At 43.9% G+C, this 18,810-nt stretch overlaps 2 protein-coding genes across 4 annotated transcripts in view; one reads left to right on the top strand and one right to left on the bottom strand.

Moving 5' to 3' along the window:
• DNAJC3 (DnaJ heat shock protein family (Hsp40) member C3) overlaps positions 1–12,056 on the bottom strand; it is an 88,285-nt gene extending 76,229 nt beyond the window's left edge. Inside the window, exon 1 of the mRNA XM_078070186.1 lies at positions 11,868–12,056. The gene's annotated coding sequence lies outside the window, so the exon portion shown is untranslated. The remainder of the gene's footprint in view (positions 1–11,867) is intronic.
• Positions 12,057–12,288: 232 nt separating this feature from the next.
• Positions 12,289–18,810, top strand: part of DZIP1 (DAZ interacting zinc finger protein 1) — a 46,593-nt gene continuing 40,071 nt past the window's right edge. For 2 of the 3 annotated variants that reach the window (XM_036080091.2, XM_036080092.2), the window contains exons 1-5: positions 12,289–12,560; positions 13,226–13,323; positions 13,913–14,126; positions 14,882–15,110; positions 15,218–15,775. In XM_036080091.2, the coding sequence (XP_035935984.1) occupies positions 15,075–15,110; positions 15,218–15,775 (594 nt within the window). In that variant the 5' untranslated portion in view covers positions 12,289–12,560; positions 13,226–13,323; positions 13,913–14,126; positions 14,882–15,074. The remainder of the gene's footprint in view (positions 12,561–13,225; positions 13,324–13,912; positions 14,127–14,881; positions 15,111–15,217; positions 15,776–18,810) is intronic. The other variant, XM_036080090.2, reaches the window with a different exon arrangement.

Raw genomic sequence — 18,810 nt, forward strand, 5'->3', positions numbered from 1 at the left:
AAATAAGACATTTTTTTTCAAATATGGAATAGTTGTAAAAATCTACCAAATCCTAGTTCACAAAGAAAGTTTTACAAATTCCTAAGAATTGTTATCATATATTTCATGTTCTTTGACTTAGTGCAATTAAATTGAAAGTCCACAGTAAACAGATTTTTCCAAGTCATGTGCTTAGGAACAACAACAACAACAACAACAAAAATTGTCTCTAAATTAGTCATGGTAAAGACAAAATCATCACAAAAGTTCCAAATTACCCAAAACAAGATGATAATGAAAATGCTACATTATCATAATTTGTGGAATGCTGCTAAAGCAAGTGAAATGAATGAGGCATTCAGCTCAGGATGCTAGAAACACTATAAGACAGAAATAAAGAAACAAAAGGAAAGAAATAATGAAAAAATGAGCAGAAATTACTGTATTGGGAGTGGCAAAGAAATATGAGAGATCTAGACCAAAAAGCTCAATATTGATAGAAGTTACAAAACAGACAAAAATAGAGCAAGCTTAAAAAAAAAAAAAGATACGAGAAAAGACATACTAGAATTTAAAAGGAGCACACATTGGGGTGCCTGGGTGGCTCAGTCAGTTGAGTGGCTGACTCTTGACTTTGGCTCAGGTTATGATCTCAGGGTCCTGAGATCAAGCCCTCGGGAGGCTCCATGCTGGGCATGGAGTCTACTTGAGATTCTCTCTCCCTCTGCCCCTCCCCCCACCCCTGCTCTAACTCTCTCTCTAAAAAAAAATTTAATTTAATTTAAAAATAAAAGCACATAACTACAAATATGGTGGAGATGTTTTAATTTATAAAACACTTAATGTCTTTATGCCAACAAATTTGAAAGTAGAGATGAAAAGAAAAATAGAATGCCTGAGTAAGCTAATAGCTATTAAAGAAAGTAAATTAGTAATTATGTGTCTCTTCCTAAAAAAGCCACTGGCCCCCACAGATTTGTAATCCCTGCTTTATACAAAGTATTTCAGAGTATTTTTTAAAAGAGGAAAATCTCTCTGACTCATTTTAAGAGGCTTGATGCTAAAATTGGAAAGAAAAAGAAATCATCAATTATGAGAATAGATATAGCAGTCTTAAATGGAATATTTCCAAATCAAATTCATGCAGCTAAAAATGAAAGGTAACCACGAAGATAGGATCCAGGGACACAAGGATAGATCAACATCAGAACATCTTTCAATGAAATACATCAAGTTAACAGGCGGATGAAAAATCATTCTAATATAATCAATCCCTAAATAAAATACAGCCATCGTTCATGTTTAAAAGAAAAAATAATCTCAGCAAAATATGGAAGCAAACTGCTTTAACTTGGTAACTGATATTTATCAAAACTCCTACTTTGAAGATGGGAGTGTCCTGTCAGTATCTCCTTTCCCTCTTGGAAATCACCCAAAGCCACCACCATCACCGCAGTAAATAAGAAACAGAAAAGCTAATTACACCTGTAGCAAAATGTAGGAGAATGTTGAATCTCCAACTCTCATCTCAGTAAGTAGGAGTGATGCCAAACAGCAGAGGAATCAGAGAGAAGATGCCTGCTTTAGAATGCACATCTAAAAAAAAAAAAAAATGCAGCAAGAGACTTCTTCAAGGTCAGAGGCATTTCCTATAGTGCAGAACCCAAATATCTTGTTTGCAACAAGAAGAATGAGATGCATTCGTTGGTGACAGAAGCTACTTAGGACACACTTCGGTTCCAAGAAGCAAAAGATATGGGCCTGAAACACGACTCACTTATTTGTTATCTCTCATTTCCCGGAAGCAATTTATCGCCATGGCAGAGGGAGAGAAGAGAAACTTCACACGATGAACAGCTTTACGGTTACACGTCTCCCTTTGCACGGGAGAAGTAAAACCTGGACTAATTGGATCATAAGAAACATGATGACCAAGTATGGAACACACACTATACAAACTTCCTACAAAAACAATTTTAGGAAAACTTCACCTCATTCAAAGATATGTAATCAAAAAGGACAGAATCAAGTGCCCAATAAGCACATGAAACAGTGTGCAACATCATTTATCATCAAAGAAATGCAGATTGAAACCTGAAGGAGTACCACTACTGCACTACACGTTACATCAGAATGAAACACAATCCACAATCCCGAGGGTTGCAAGCATTTGGAGCAGCTGTTAACTCTCATACGTTGCTGGTGAGCATGAGATGGTACAACGACTTTGGAAAACTGTTTGCTAATGTGTTACAAAGTTAAGTCTCTGTGTGCTCAATGACCTAGCAACTCCCCTCCCAGGTATTGGTATTAGAGAAATGAAAACATACGTCCAAAAAAAGCCTCGTACAATAATGTTCCTAGCGGCTTTATTCATAATAGCCACAAACTGAGAATGTCTCAACAGGAGAACGGATTAAAAAAAAACAAACTATGATAAACTTATTCATATAATGATTTTAAAAAGGCAAACACAAAGGACTATGTACTGTAACAACAATGTGAAGATACTTAATAATACTGAACTGTACACTTAAAAATGATTAAAATGATAAATTTTCATTATGTATATTTTACCACAATTAAAAATAAGAACACAAAAGACTATTTACTGGATAATTCCATTTATATGAAGAAATTCAAGCAGAAACAACACTTATCTAGAGTGATAGAGGTCTGAATGGAAATTATCTCTGGGTACGGGGTATTATCTGTTAAGAATATATGGGATCCTATATATTGGAAATGTTATGTATTTTGATCTGGTGATGGACCACAGATCATTACATATTTAGATGTTGCATGTATCGTGTGATTATAGACAGTGTATCCTTAGTATCTAGCTTTTTCCTATAAATATACAATATACCAAAAGAACATAGTAGAGATAAAGAGCCTAGGAAGGAAATGGAGAAATAGCAATGAGAGTTGAAAGCTAACAGAACTCAGGAAAAATGTGGAAGAAAAAAAAAGAAGTCATTACAGCAATGAGGGTCAAACTGGAAGGAGAATCATGCTGAAAACCTAGAAAGACTGGGGCACCTGGGGTACCTGGGTGGCTCAATCAGTTAAGCATCTGTCTTCAGCTCAGCTCATGATCCCAAGGGTCCTGGGATCAAGCCCCGCATGGGGCTCCTTGCTCAGCGGGGAGTCTGCTTCTCCCTCTCCCACTCCCCCTGCTTATGTTCTCTCTCTCGCTGTGTTTCTCTCTGTCAAATAAATAAATAAAATCTTAAAAAAAACAAACACCTAGAATAGGAATGAGAAAAGAAAGCAAAATGAAATTAAATAAAATGTTTTTAAAAATTAGAATATGAGTTGTGGCTACATGGGTATGTTCATTTTGTGATAATTCAATGAGCTATGCATTTATGATTTGTGCAGTTTTCGTAGGTATATTTTAACTCAACAAAAATGCTTATTAAAATAAGAATTGGCAGAAAAAAATATGGAGGTGAAAGACAGGCAAGCAATATCCAATTATACACACAGTTCTGAGTTCCCAACGCAGAAAATGGAAATACAGAAAGAGAACACATATATCAATAAATACACAAGACAATTCTCTAAGATTAGAAGAGGACTTGAATCTGTACCTTTTTAAAAGATTTTATTTATTAATGTATTGGGGGGGTGGCAGAGGGAGAAGCAGACTCCCCACTAAGCAGAGAGCCCAAGGTGGGGCTCAATCCCAGGACTCCGGGATCATGACCTGAGCCGAAGGCAGATGCTTAACCAACTGAGCTACCCAGGTGCCCCCTTGAATCTGTACATTAAAAGAACACACTTTGTACGAGGAAAAATAGTCTCAGAACTGTCACTCTTGAGACCTATCCAGGTAAAAGTGACGAATTCTAAGGAAAAAGAAGTAATACTATGGACAGCCAGACAGAAAGTTCAAGTCATTTATAAGAGAAAATTTGGACTGGGTCAGTCATTGCTCAGCATTCAATGCTATAAGGCATTTGAGCAAAACTTATTTAAGAATAAAGGCCACAGATCAGCTGTTTTTACCATGCGGAGAACACCAGAATATTGTTCCTATGAGTCATTCTGGAAGAAATTTTTTTCTGGACTCACATATTATATTTGCCTCCAAGAAAAATAACCTCATGAAGCTTCACGTCTTATTAGATCCTCTTTCCCCTTTAATTATCCCCTTTGTCACAATCCTAAATCTCTAGTCCTTCACACTTCTAGAAATCCTAAATTTCTAGTCCTAAATGGCTAGATTCATCACTGTCAGGAATCCCATTCTGATACCTAGCTAAAATAATTATTGAAACTTCATTTTAAAAAGAAATGTGCTTACACAAATCACTTGTTTTTCCTAACTTTTTATTTTGACATAATTTAAATTATGTCACACTTAAATGTTACACAGATACGCTCCCCTTCCTCCATGCAGTGACCCCGGATTGAGGGTGACTGTGGGGACTGCAGCAACCATCTTCAGCCACAAGGAGGCAGGACACATCTAAAGTTGCAGAGAGCGGGGAGAAGCCGGGTGCCTGATAACTTCATGGAGCTGGTACACAGACCCACACCGCCTCCTTCTGGACTTCCTTTATTATTTTTTAACGTTTTTATTTAAATTCCAGTTAGTTAACATACAGTGTACTATTGGTTTCAGGTGTACAATATAGTGATCGAACACTTCCATACAACACCTTAAGCTGTTTAACATACAACACCTTTAAATGAGACAAATTTATACAGGTACCCCAACCCCACCGCCTTCTCAAAAGTTCATGATATGCCACTTCACTTTTACAAAAGACCAACATTAGTACCTGTTTACTCTAACCAAAAGAAATCGGAAGAGGATTTTCTCTTTTATGAGAAAAAAAGCAAAAATAGCATTCAGCGGGGCACCTGGGTGGCTCAGTCGTTAAGCGTCTGCTTTCTGCTCAGGTCATGATCCCAGAGTCCTGAGATCAAGCCCCGGCATCGGCATCGGGATTCCTGCTCAGCGGGAAGCCTGCTTCTCTCCCTCTCCCACTCCCCCTGCTTGTGTTCCCTCTCTCACTGTCTCTCTCTCTGTCAAATAAATAAATAAAATCTAAAAAAAAAAAAAAAAAGCATTCAGCATGTGTTTTGCAGTAGTGAGCACCATCAGCTCCAAGAGTGATGACACCAAGTCCCTTCCCCAGGAACTACACTCAGCATCGCAGCCCCAAGCCACCAGAGCTTTGAAACGTGTCTCTGAGCATTGGCGCTTTATCTCGGTTTATTTTGTGCATCCATTAGCAAGATGTGTCCTAAGGTATCAGAAAAGCCTAAGGAGAGGTAAATTTTGGGGTCCGGGAGTGCTCAAAACATTTTGCATATAAATTAATGTAATTGCTTCTTCGCTTTACATCATTTCGGCTTACAGAAGATTTTATAGGAATGCCCTATTTTCAGATATTGGGGGGAACCTATATCCTATTCTAAAGAGTTACAAAGATAGTACAAAATAACCTCATGTACCCTTCATCCAGAGGGCCTGATTTACCACTTTTGGCTTCTCATTCTCTCTCAGATTTTAAGAGCCAATATGCGACTTGGCTATTTTGCCAAAAGAAAAGCCTGTCCCAGAAAGGGGCTGCTTCTTTTGTCTGGGTCCTGTAAGGAGACCACTTGTCAAAGCCACAGCAAACATACAATTGATGGAAAACATAAACAATAGACTTTTCTATCATAAATATGATATTTGGGGGATTGTTTGATACTTCAGCATAATCTGGTGAAAGCCAACTGATACAATTTCTGGTTGCCAGCCACTCTGGTACTTCTAGACTGTGTATTGGTTCCTGTAAGTCATCTTGCCCTTTGGAATACAGACTTGATGTGTGCTTGAGAGAGAGAAGGACTGGCTTCCACAAGGAACAGGGCCAAGGAACAAAACCAGCTTCTGAACCCTGCCTCCCCTTACTATTCCAGGTGAAGGTAAAATTAGAAGGCGGGAGAACAAGAAAGAAGGAAACACCAAGCAACAGCATATATCCCTAAAAGAAGGGGGAAATTCCTATGAATGTATTTGGTTTTCTATCCTTTTCTTTCTTTTTTTTTAAAGATTTTATTTATTTATTTATTTATTTATTTATTTATTTATTTAGGGAGAGAACTCAAGTGGGGGGAGGGAAAGGGAGGGGGAAAGAATCTCAAGCAGACTCTTCGGGGAGCCCAGAGCCCAACATGGGGCTTGGCGTCGGGCTCAAACTCAAGACCCTGAGATCATGACCAGAGCCAAAACCAAGAGTCAGACACTCAACCAACTGAGCCACCCAGGAGACCCTTCTGTCCTTTTCTAAGCAACAGTGACTGTCTTGTCTTGAGCTGGTTAGGATCCTAGTATCTGGACGAAGGAAGCTAAGACCCCAGCACCTAGACGAAGAATCTGTAAGTGAAGAGGACGTACCTCCCTGAGACAAAAATCCAAATTATTCAAAGGGAGATAAAGGTGCTATCCTTCGTTCTGTGATACCTGCATCTTCAAATCTTGACTCTTCAGTTTAGGGAGAGAGAATGTTTTGAAGAAAAGCAGCAGGATACCTTTCCTAAAATAAAGGTCATAGAGCTGGGTGATAAAGGGGAGAGTTGGTGCTGTTCATATTAGACATCTGTTTGTATTAGACATGTTAATCTTCTGCTTGGAATATCTTCCTTTTGGGGAGTTTCCCTCTCCTTTCTGTGCAGTTGTGTTGGGTACTGGACTACTGACTCTATCTCTATCACAGCGCATCACCACCATGACCCACGCTAGGTCCATCCCATTCCCTCTCACAGGAATTGGAATCTGGAGTGGGATTCCAAAGGGCTGGAGGAAGAAGGCTCTGGAGAACTCTGGAGCTCACCTGGTTACTGTCTTTCATGAAGCCTAATTGATTTCTCCTTTGGTAATGTGAGCTATCCACTATCCTGCCAGTCACCCCACCCCTTTATGTTAACAGAATCAGTTTCTGTTATTGACAAGCAAAGAACCTTAATTAATATGGAAATTGGTGCCAGAAAATTGGCATCCTTGGGGAAATGTTGGGTGTTTGGAATGAGTCATTTGGCTAATAGGAGGCAAAAGAATCTGAAGCTCCATTAATATTCACGGGCCCTGTTCTTTCACTAAGGTTGGGGCTCTGGGAGCCTAGTAGTTGTTGCACTGACCAATTTAAATGATGAAGAATGGCAGACAACCAGGCATCATGGTTGTGTTCCACCCAACATATAACTTAAAACAGGAGAAGGAGATCAAATCTCAAAATTTCACCTTTGTGATATTCCAGTTTTTTCTGTGACTTTGAGAAACAAACAAACAACAACAACAACAAAAACCAAAAGCGATTCCTATCTAAAGCTATAAGGCCAAGGACGTACAAACCAAACCCGGAAACTGATTTTGTGAGTTGGGTTCGCAAGTCTTTCTGAGTCTTTCATACGAAGGTTGGAGAAGTGATCAGAAGGCAGTGCATCCTGGCAAATGGAAAAGGCAACATTTAAGAGGATCTGTAAGACTGAATGCAGTACATCTCAAAGATGCACTGGTCCCCAGACCAGTGGCATTGGCATCCCCTGGGAACTTGTTAGAAATGTAAATTTTCAGGGCGCCTGGGTGGCTCACTCTGTCCAGTGTCTGCCTTTGGCTCAGGTCATAATCTCAGTGTCCTGGGATTGAGCACTGCATTGGGCTCTCTGCTCAGCGGGGAGTCTGCTTCTCCTTCTCCCTCTGTGATCTCTCTCGCTCTTGCTCAAATAAATAAAAATAAAATCTTAAAAGAAATGCAAATTGGGCACCTGGGTGGCTCAGTTGGTTACGCGACTGCCTTCGGCTCAGGTCATGGTCCCAGAGTCCTGGGATCGAGTCCCGCATCGGGCTCCCGGCTCAGCGGGGAGCCTGCTTCTCCCTCTGACCCTCTCCCCTCTCATGCTGTTTCTCTCTCTCTCTCTCTCTCAAATAAATAAATAAAATCTTAAAAAAAAAAAAAAAAAGAAATGCAAATTTTCCAGCTCTACCCCAGACCTACTAAATCAGAAACTCTAGGGGTAGGCACAGTTCTGGGGTTTGGCATGTCCTCCAGAGGATGCTGATGAAAGTTTGAGAGGAACTGACATAAAGGAACTGAAGACCTCGAACCATCCTGAATAACTCCTCACCCTGCTTTCTTTGGCCAAGGACACTTTGCCACATTTGCATGTGAGAACTAATAATTTCCCTCAGAAGCCAAGTCACACTGTTGCTATGGCAACCAGCTACATTTCTCATGGCCTTGGTAGGGGGAGAGGAGGCAATCCCGAATATTGGTACATCAGAGTTAGAAGCCTAGAAGAAGTTGTAGAAATTCGCTAACTTATAGCCCCCCAAATTGGGAGAATGTGGGAATAGACTTTGAGGTTGCTAGATCAGGAGCAGGGTCCCTATAGTCTATCCGGCAGAATGTATAGATACGGGCACCTCCCAGAGATTGTGTATTCAGAGTATAACAAGTTGGGGAAAGACTGTCCAATGTAAATGTGCACTGAACCTTGTCCCACAACAAGTTATATCCCAAAAGTCAGAAATCCCTTACCAAGTATAAAGGAAGGAATTCAGACACTCGAGGAAGAGGGAATAAAGGATTGGATAGATGATGCTCACGGAGTCCAGGCACATCTTGACCACATCTTTGATATAAACTTTCATTTTAGTAACGAAAAGTATAGGTTAAGGGGTATCAGTATGGCTTTATGGCAGGAAGGTGAAGCCGCTCTGGATAGTTTAAGCAGTAAGATAATTGCACCCAACTAGACGCTTGCAAAATCACTGAAAGAGACGGGGGCAGTGTGTGGGGCGGGGGCAGCACCAGAGCTGTGAAGTTCTGGAGTTTGATCCTCTGATAAGAAGAAAAGCCACCACTGTCTCAACCGCCCCTTGACAGTGCTGAAAGTTGTGATTAGACACGCATAGGTCGGCGGCTGCTGTTACCTACTGACGCTCGGATCTGCATGGCCTTGTCTGCCAGCAAAAACAGCAGCAGGAAAATAGCTTCTGTCTCACGTCTCTCTTTGATGTCATTCAAGAGTATGTCTAATCAGCAGAAACCAATTTGCTTCCAGAATATGAGCTGGAAAGGAGTTGGGGAAGCATGGTTTTTCACTTCCCAGCCTCAGCAGAGCAGGAAGATACATTCAAGGAAGGGGCATGAAGGGAAAGTGACCTCATTCTGTACCCATCTCCCATGAGAAGCGACAGCTCTGTACAAAAAGCCTTCTCTAGACTCGGAATGCTGGGTGCGAGAGCCGTCACTGGAATGGACTCCCAGATCTCAGGGGCAGGGGCAGGAGGAGCTCAGGATGCATGTGCCCACGTAGAAGCTGCTACCACCAGAGGTAAACGGAGCTTGGTTATTCTAGCAGACAGCACCGTGGCCAGGGTAATCAGGTTCCAGTAAAAATAGCCCAACTCTCATGAGTATCCGGTTGTGATAAATGAATCAGGCTCCAAAGTGCAGCATGTCCGGAAACCATAAGTCCTTATTTGACTTTTTAAAAAAGATTTTATTTATTTATTTAACAGAGAGACACAGTGAGAGAGGGAACACAAGCAGGGGGAGTGGGAGAGGGAGAAGCAGGCTTCCCGCTGAGCAGGGCTCCATGCGGGGCTTGATCCCAGGGCCCTGGGATCATGACCTGAGCCAAAGGCAGATGCATAGAAGGCAGATGCATAACGACTGAGCCACGCAGGCACCCCCGTCCTTATCTGATTTCCACCCCACCACAAAGGCCAGGACTGAGCCACCTTCCTTGACAGTTAGGTTTGGGTTTTTGTTTTTGTTTTTAACCTATCTTCCAGATCCGTGTTAGTTCAAGGCAATAATACATTTGTGGTTCAATTGAATTGTAAGTTGAAATTGCCACCAGGCCATTTGACTGCTCAGGCCACCAGGAGCCACCAAAGGGAGGAATGGGTTGCTGTGGTGGGTTCAGAATACGGGCTTGAAATCTCTGATGCTTTCTCCCTTCAAAAGGCAAACCTAAGGGCTATCCCCCTTGGGTGTGAGTCAAAGTGACTCGATTCTAACCAGCAAATTTCCCTCTAAGCCCTACTTGTACTGCATCTCACAAATGTTGATAAGTTCTTTTTTTATTTTTTTATTTTTTATTTTATTTTTTTTAAAGATTTTTTATTTATTTATTTGAGAGAGAGAATGAGAGAGAGCAAGCACATGAGAGGGGGGAGGGTCAGAGGGAGAAGCAGACTCCCTGCCGAGCAGGGAGCCCGATGCGGGACTCGATCCAGGGACTCCAGGATCATGACCTGAGCCGAAGGCAGTCGCTTAACCAACTGAGCCACCCAGGCGCCCAGTTCTTTTTTTATTTAGTTCCAAATTAAATTTTTCTCTTGAGATTTCTTCTTTGAGCCATGTATTATATAGAAGTGTGTTGTTTAATCTCCAAATATCTTGAAATTTTCCAGCTATCTTTCTCCTATTGATTTCTAGTTTAATTCTGTTATCTGAGAACATATTTTGTATGATTTCTATTCTTTTACATTTGTTAAGGTGTGTTTGATGGCCCAGAATGTGGCCTATCTTCCTGAATGTTCCATGTGAGTTTGAGAAGAACATGTATTCTTCTGTTGTTGGATGGAGCAGAGTTAACCATTGAACAACACGGGTTTGAACAGCGGGTCCATTTATACATTGATTTTTTTTTTTTAACAAATACAGGACAGTACTATAAATGTATTTTCTCTTATGATTTTCTTTTTTTAATTTTTAAAAAAATTTTTAAAAATATTTTATTTATTTGACAGAGAGAGAGCATAAGCAGGGGGAGGCAGAGGGAGAGGGAGAAGCAGGCTCCCCACTGAGCAGGGAGCCGGATGCAGGGCTCCATCCCAGGACCCTGGGATCATGACCTGAGCTGAAGGCAGACGCTTAACCAACTGAGCCACCCAGGCGCCCCTAAATAGTTGCGTAAAATTGAATTATTTAATTATCATAGCCACTCCCTGCTGGGCTGTGCTAATTGATATAAGAGATTTGAAAGGATCAAGAATGTATGATTGCTGCTGTGCCAAGCCAAAGTCAACCAGTTCATTTCTTCCAACTCTGTATATATGGGGTAATGTACCGACAGTGGGGAATCGGGGATACAAGTAACTCAAATGGTGTATCATCAAATAATGTTAAACATCATCCTACACACACACACACACACACACACACACACACACTCTCACACATACCACAAAGGGCTACAGAGTATAGACTTTGCAAAGCAATGGCCTTTCTACTTCATAATGCCTGAAAATTCTACCGAGAGATCTTTACCCATTCTACTTTAGAGGATTCTTACAGGATCTTGGATTCACTTTCAAATTTAAGCATTTTAAAATTCAACAAATTAAAAAATCTTAGCAAGGCTGTCCTAGGCCTAATGATTTCAAGTAAAAACTAAAGAAAGGAATTCACATAAAGCCTTATTAAGCCATTACTATGTTTGAAGCCCTGTGCTAAATAAAGTATGGTACAAAGTTGATTTGGTCAGGGAGAAGCACAAGGAAAAGCATTTTAGGTTAACATCTTACCATCCAGCAAAGATTCTGTAGTTAACTCCATTCTAAGTAAAAAACAATTTTTGCTACAGCAGACACTAACATTTTGCACTCAATGCACTCAAATTCCTCAATCTAGGTCAATCTCATGGCTGTTAAAATGATATATGCATACTTTCTGGATTACTCCTTATTTTAAAATACTGAATTTTGCCCAATTGTCAGACCAAGTGTTCCAGTTTTAGGTTAAAAATATAGTCACACTACTCTTGTCCCACGGCATCTCCTCTCCCCCGGCCACTGTCAAACTTTCTACCAACAAAGAACCGTGCTTTGCGTCCTAAAGTGGACATAACCGAAAGACGCGGAAACCTACGTGGGTTTAATCCTTGCGTGCTTGCATGCAGAGTCCCTAATCCCGTTTTCCACGTCACTCAAACGCAGAGCTGCATCAGAAAGCCTCTTCAAGGTTCCTTGCATCTGCAGACTTCTGCGATTAGAATGCATCTCTTCTTGGGAGAGAATTCACATAAAGCACCCATAGTAAATTAGGTAGCTGAGGGCCAGACCAACCGCAGGGTTGAACTGAATCTGGTTTCTCTTTGAAAAGCCTTCCCGGGGAGAACATCCCACGCCAGCAGCAGAGCGCGCCCCGGCACCACGTGTCTGCACCGACAGCCGGATTGGCGGAGCGCATTTTAGCGCTGCGGTCTAGACGCGCACAGTCCCGCCCAGCTGCCAGAGGAGCTGGGACACAGAGAGGAGAGGCCGGAGGGAGATCGCAGAGGGGAGGGGGGCGGGAGGGGGGTGGGGGATTCCCGAGGAGCCCGCGGACCGGGAGTCTGGGAGGGCCCGAACGGTGCCAGGCCCGCCGCGCCACAACTTGCCCAAACCAGACAAGCTTCATTCTGCGCCCTGGAAGAAGGAGCCGGCCCGCCGCTTCCCGCTCGGCTGCTCCTCGGCCTCGGTGGGCCCCGCCTGCGCCAGCAGCGCTTCTGGGGTCTGGGTCCCCAGCGTCGCCCCCGTCCTCCTGCAGCGCCCGGCGCCCGCCAAGGAGCGCGCAGCTGGGGTGAGCCGAGGAGCCCTTGGGAGCCCGCGGCAGACCCGGCATCTCGGTGCCGGCGTAGCCAGGGCCTCCTCCCGCTTCCCCCGACCGCGAGCCGAGGCACTGCAGACCCCGCTGGCGTGGCTGCGGCAGCCCCCCACTCCCCGTTTCCCTTCTAACGGACAGTGGGGGGGCCTCACTGGAGCCCGTGTAATCCGGCCTTTGTCTTTGCGGGTTCGGGGGGCCACCCGGCAGTGCGCCCGGGACTGGAGGCGCCGCGCCGGGCTACAGCCCAGCCCCGGGATGGGGGGCGGAGGGAACGGGAAAGCGTGCCCCCTTCTTTCCTGTTCCGGCCATCTTGGGACCGAGATTCAGCCAAGGGGCAAGGATGGCCCGCAGCGCGGCTCTCTGCGCCCAGAGTGGCGGCAGCGAACGTAGATGGGCGCTTCAGCCCCGCGCACCTCCTCCTCCGACCGCAGTGCGGGCGCGCGGAGAGCCACCCCCCGCGTTCAGCTCCGAGGGCCTGGGCACAGAGCATGGGTGAATCCCCCTCACACGCCGGAGACACAGAGAACAGGAGAGATACGGGCTGACATTTACTTAACTAAACGCCGAATTCATTCAATCATTCTTTATCCACGTGTCCATTTGGCAAATTCTCAACCCTCTCTGGGCCTGACCTTTGCCAGGTGCTGAGGACATAACGGTGAGCAAGAGAAATCACGGCCCTTGTTCCCGCTGATCCTGCAGCCCAGTGGATGGAGCCCACAGTCCACAGACCTGCCAGGTCGGTATCCTGACGTCCTTTAAACAGGCTGGGAAACTGAGGCCTGGGGCTGACATAACTTGTTCTAGGTCAAGCAGCAAGTAAATGGAAGAATCAAACTTTGAACCTAGGTCTGTAAGTCTTTTATGCCAGGTGCAGTGAACCGTTAATGGTTTGTTTTTTTTTTTTTTTTCCCCAAAGGCCCATTAAAAGTTATTTGGATGTACAGTTTATATGAAGTCATATGATGTGCGTTCTCTATTTCCTGGATGCTTTTTTTTTTTTTTTTAAGATTTTATTTATTTGACAGAGAGAGAGAGAGCGAGAGCAGGAACACAAGCATGGGGAGTGGGAGAGGGAGAAGCAGGCTCCCTGCTGAGCAAGGAGACCGATGTGGGGCTCGATCCCAGGATCCTGGGATCATGACCTGAGCCGAAGGCAGACACTTAACGACTGAGCCACCCAGGTGCCCCTTCCTGGATGCTTTTATATGGGTTTCTTTCTAGTTCACAGTATCTGGAAAGTGCTAAAAATATTTGACATTACAACTTTGCTTTAAGTTACTCTGAATTGTATTTTCCTTTCTTCTATTCACATATCTGGCTGTTAGGAAAGAAAAAAAATTTCCTGATGGTTGTTCCAAGCAGGGACTCCCCCGTGGATTGAGGAATGTGTGGCTTTTCCTCAGCTCATTGATCTCTATGGTAGCCACAGGCAGGACCCAAAGGACCCCAAGAATGAGAGGCCTGTGGTCTGCAAGTCGCTGCTAGAGATATTTTAGCCTCTCCAGATAACAGAATGCAACTGCCACACAAGTTCCTAAGGTAAACACCAGGGCCCTCTAAAACTTGATGGTACAAAGCTGGTAAAGTGCCCCTCCATATAATTTTTTTTTTTTTAACCTTCACATTTTGAGAATGTATTCTTTTGGAAAGACAAGTCAAGTATTGCTGTCTGGGGAAATTCCTTGATTTGTACTTCTATCAGTATCTTATATTTAGGTAGGCAACTCATAGAGGAAGAAAGACTCCATTTAAAAAAAAGGGTCTTGGGTGTAAGAAATGGAGAAAACCTGCCACCAAATATAATGAGCCTTGCCACTAATTTAATTTTTTAAACAATTTCATTGAGGTATAATAGACAAATGCACCCTTCATTTTCAATGTACAATTGGATAATTTTTGATAAATGTATATACCAGGTAATCAACAAACAGCACAATCAAAATACAGAACATTCCTGTTATACCGCAAAAAGTGTCTTTCTGCCCCTTTGCTGCCAATTCCCCTCCATCCCATTTAATTTTACAGTTTTGTTGCTGAACGTTTTTTAAGTTGTGTGTATAAGATGAGGATGAATAGGCATTTCTAATCGCAAAACCTAAGGCGAGGACAGGAGTGAATAACCGGAGGCTGGCAGCTGGGACCGAAAGTGCCGGGGGGATGTGGCTCTCTACGCCTTTGGGACATGGAGTGTCAGCCCCAGAGCCAGGGAGGGTAGTGGCCCAGAGAGCCAGCGCCCAGGAGATGCCCTCTCCGGGTGGACGCGCTCGCCCACGAGGTCTTCTCTGGTCCCGCAGGGCCCTGGGCGCACGCTGACCGCTCCGGGGCAGGCGCGCCCTTCGCTCCAGGTCCAGGCGGGGGCGCTGCCATAGCAACGGCCTGGACGCCCGGACCTTAGGCCGCCGCCGCCGGAGACACTGCCATCTCCCGCTCCCGAGGGGTGGGGCGGCGGCGGCCCGGGCAGGGTAGACGGGACTGCCCGCTCCTCGGATGCCAGCGGAGGCGGCGGATTTGCTTCCAAGCATGGTAAGAGCGGGGAGATCGGGCTGCCTGGGGATGCGGGGCTGGCGGCGGCCGCGGCTCCCCGGGACTCCCAGCTCCCCCACCACCGCCACGCTGTCTCCTTCCCGCAGCCCTTCCAGAAGCACGTCTACTACCCGCTCGCCAGCAGCCTGGAGGGTCCCGACGGCCCCGCAGCTGCCTCGGCCGCGCGATCCGCGATGGCCAGTGCCCCCCACAGCGCGGCGTCGGGCCCCCTGCCCTTCTTCCAGTTCCGGCCGCGGCTGGAGAGCGTGGACTGGCGGCGACTGAGCGCCATCGACGTGGACAAGGTGGCGGGGGCCGTGGACGTGCTGACGCTGCAGGAGAACATCATGAACATCACCTTCTGCAAGCTGGAGGACGAGAAGTGCCCGCACTGCCAGTCGGGGGTGGACCCGGTGCTGCTGAAGCTCATCCGCCTGGCGCAGCTCACCATCGAGTACCTGCTGCACTCCCAGGAGTTCCTCACGTCGCAGTTGCACAACCTGGAGGAGCGCCTCCGCCTGAGCATGGCCGAGGGTGAGCAGAACAAGAAGCTCCTCGCCAAGCAGGCTGGGGAGATTAAGTTACTCAAGGAAGAGTGTAAACGCAGGAAAAAGATGATCTCAACCCAGCAGCTGATGATCGAGGCCAAAGCCAGCTATTACCAGGTGGGACCCTGCGTCGTGATTCTAATTCATAATCCAGTAAAACTTTTGGTCCCCACCAGCCAGGATATCCAGAATCCTTTCCTAGATCACTGCTCCGCCCCCCCCCCCCGCTTTTTTCCCAATAATTAAGCAAAATAGTAATTGTAACCAACAGGTGACATGGTTCATCACCTTCCATAGAGGACCACAGGATTAATAATTAATAATTAAACAATGTCCGCAGTGCTTTATTGAAGCCATCTAAATGCTGGTTGTTTAAGAAACCGCGTCCTTCTCCGCGTGATGTAATGAAAAATAAACCATGTACAAATTGTTGAGGTCTGCCCCAGATGACGTGGTATGATTAAATTTGTGGGGGTTTTATTTCAAAATATTTTCAAACTTACAGAAAGGTTGTAAGAATAGTGCAAAGAACTTCATAAACCCCTCACCCAGATTCTCCAGTTATTAAATTTGCCACATTTCATTTATTTCCTCAGTCTCTATATACGTACTATTATTTTTGAACCATTTGACAGTAAGTTTCAGACTCCTAAATATTTCAGTGTGTATATTTCCTAAGAACAAGAACAAGAACACTGCCTAATATAACAATATTAGTGATATAGGACAACAGTGTGTTTTAATTGAACAGGTAGTATTTAAAATATATTTTATTACTAAAACAACAGTATTTAAAAAAATTAAAACCTCTTGCTTTTCTGCTTTTAATCTCTATTATGGGTTAGACATTGAGCTCAAGATAAATATTGTAAGTTTTGAGTATAACAAATCAATGTACTTATTTTTTTAATGATTAGAGTATCAACAATGTTTGATAAAGATAAAGATATCTTTGATAAAGATATTAAAGTAAGCAACAGGCTGACAAGATTGATTTCATTCCCTTATATTGTAGTCACTTTGGCTAAATATGAGTAAAAAGGCCTAAGTGAATGGGACGCCTGGCTGGTTCAGTTGGTAGAGCATGCGACTCTCGATCTTGGGGTCGTGAGTTCCAGCCCCATGGTGGGAGTAGAGTTTATTTAAAAAAAAAAAAAAAGCCTCAGTGGACTTAGGGACTGGTGATTGCAGAGGACTGGCCATAGACACTAATGGTGTGGTTCATAGTGCTTAGGACTAACCCAACAGGAGCCTTGGGAGAAGTGTACTTAAGATAGGTGAACAGTTAGGAGAGAATACTGTTAGAAAGCCTTAGTGTTTAGCCTTGCGTACACAACCCTGAGGTATAATCCTCAAATAACACCTGATGTTGCTAATTGCCTATTTGTTTCATAAATGCCATTTAGAAACTACATATTTATAAATAGTGCTGATATGGCCTTTTATAAATATATTTATTATACATTGAATAGAATGGATTCTATTTAGACATTAAAAATAGTTTAGCTTGGGCGCTTGAGTGGCTCGGTTGAGCACCCTACTCTTTGTTTTGGCTCGGGTCGTGATCTCGGGGATCGTGAGATTGAGCCCTGCATCAGGCTCTGCACTCAGCGGGGAGTCTGCTTGAGATTCTCTTTCCCTCTGTTCCTACCTGGTGCGTGCCTGAGCGTGTGCACACTCTCACTCTCTTTCTCTCTCAAATAAATAAATGAATCTTAAAAAAAATATTTTAGCTTTGGTAGTAATCAGTGAAATGTTAAAACCTATAACATAGAGAAATCTTAGACTTAGGAACATTTTTTTCATGCTTTTAGTTACCATAGAAATAGCAGTCAGCAAAGATTTTAAAGTGTGAATGATATACATGAATAAAGGTAATGGCTCATTTTTATCAACTGAGTGACACCTGCCAACTCGGCCACTCAGCGGACTCCCTGAATGAAAATGTCAGGTGTATGGCGTGCCCAGGTGTGACCATGAAAAGATAGAGGTGATCAGACCACTTTTTCCTACTCAGTGTAGTATAAATACACTCTGCTGTTTTTGGTGGCTTACCATTATCTCTTGATGGAGTCTTTAAGCAGTTGAGTGCTTTAGGGTGACAGTTCCAGAGTTAGACTGTGTGGTTTGAATCCTAACTATTCCACCATGCAAGTCATGTAACACCTAGACCTCCTTTTCCTCATTAGCAGTAGGTACCATAGGAGTAGGGCTATTCTGAGAATTCCATGAGATAATGCATGTGTGGCATAAGGAAGTCTCCGTAAACGTCTCATCTGACGTGTGCATGTTGATTTCTCTTGGTGGTGAGCTGTGGCTACCCGTGATCTCTGCGAGTCCTCGCACCTTTCCTAGGAGCTGAATAGCAAGCAGTTGCAGTGAGAATCAGTGATTCAGGGAGGGGACGTCAAGACTGCCGCTAAGAAAAGTTGGCACATAAACTACCTGGGGTTCCACGGTGTTACAATTATTTCAACTTCGAGGTTCCTGTGTTTGGGGATATTTGGCCTATGATAAAGTTTACAGGAAGACAATTGATTTTGTTGAAATAGCTTAGCCTGCAGTCATTAATTTGTGTTTAGAGACCTCCAACAGCTGGGGAAGTCTCATGGCCATGGGTGAAGGCCAGTGTGTACCAGTGATCTAGCTATCAAATTTTTTTTTTTAATTAAAAATTTAAAGATACCAGTGGATCATAACAGGACTTAGACTCATTCTAAGAAGACCTTTTGTTCTCATAGCTGGAAGACTTAGATTCCTCTCCATGCTTTAGCACGACAGGCAGATTTTGGAATCTGTCAGTGAATTTCTGACCCTGGTTGCAGTTTTTCAGTGTCTTGGAGTTGGAGATGAGTGTTGGGGATAGAAAAAGCATGCATTTTGCAGTCAGAGAGACATAGGTTAAAATATGCATCTGATAACGCTGTGACCTAATTCATTCCCCACACCCCCAACCAACCTGCTCAGCGGGGAGCCTGCTTCTCCCTCTGCCTGCCACTTCCCCTGCTTGTGTGCACTCTTTCTCGCTCTCTATCTCTTTCTCACAAATAAGTAAAATCTTTAAAAAGAATAAAAATAAAAAGGCATCACCAAGGTCATCTAGGTTTTCTCCTATGTTATTTTTTAGGACTTTTATAGTTTCGCATTTTACA

This window comes from Halichoerus grypus, chromosome 4 (genome assembly GCF_964656455.1).
Source record: "Halichoerus grypus chromosome 4, mHalGry1.hap1.1, whole genome shotgun sequence".
Lineage (NCBI taxonomy): Eukaryota > Metazoa > Chordata > Mammalia > Carnivora > Phocidae > Halichoerus > Halichoerus grypus.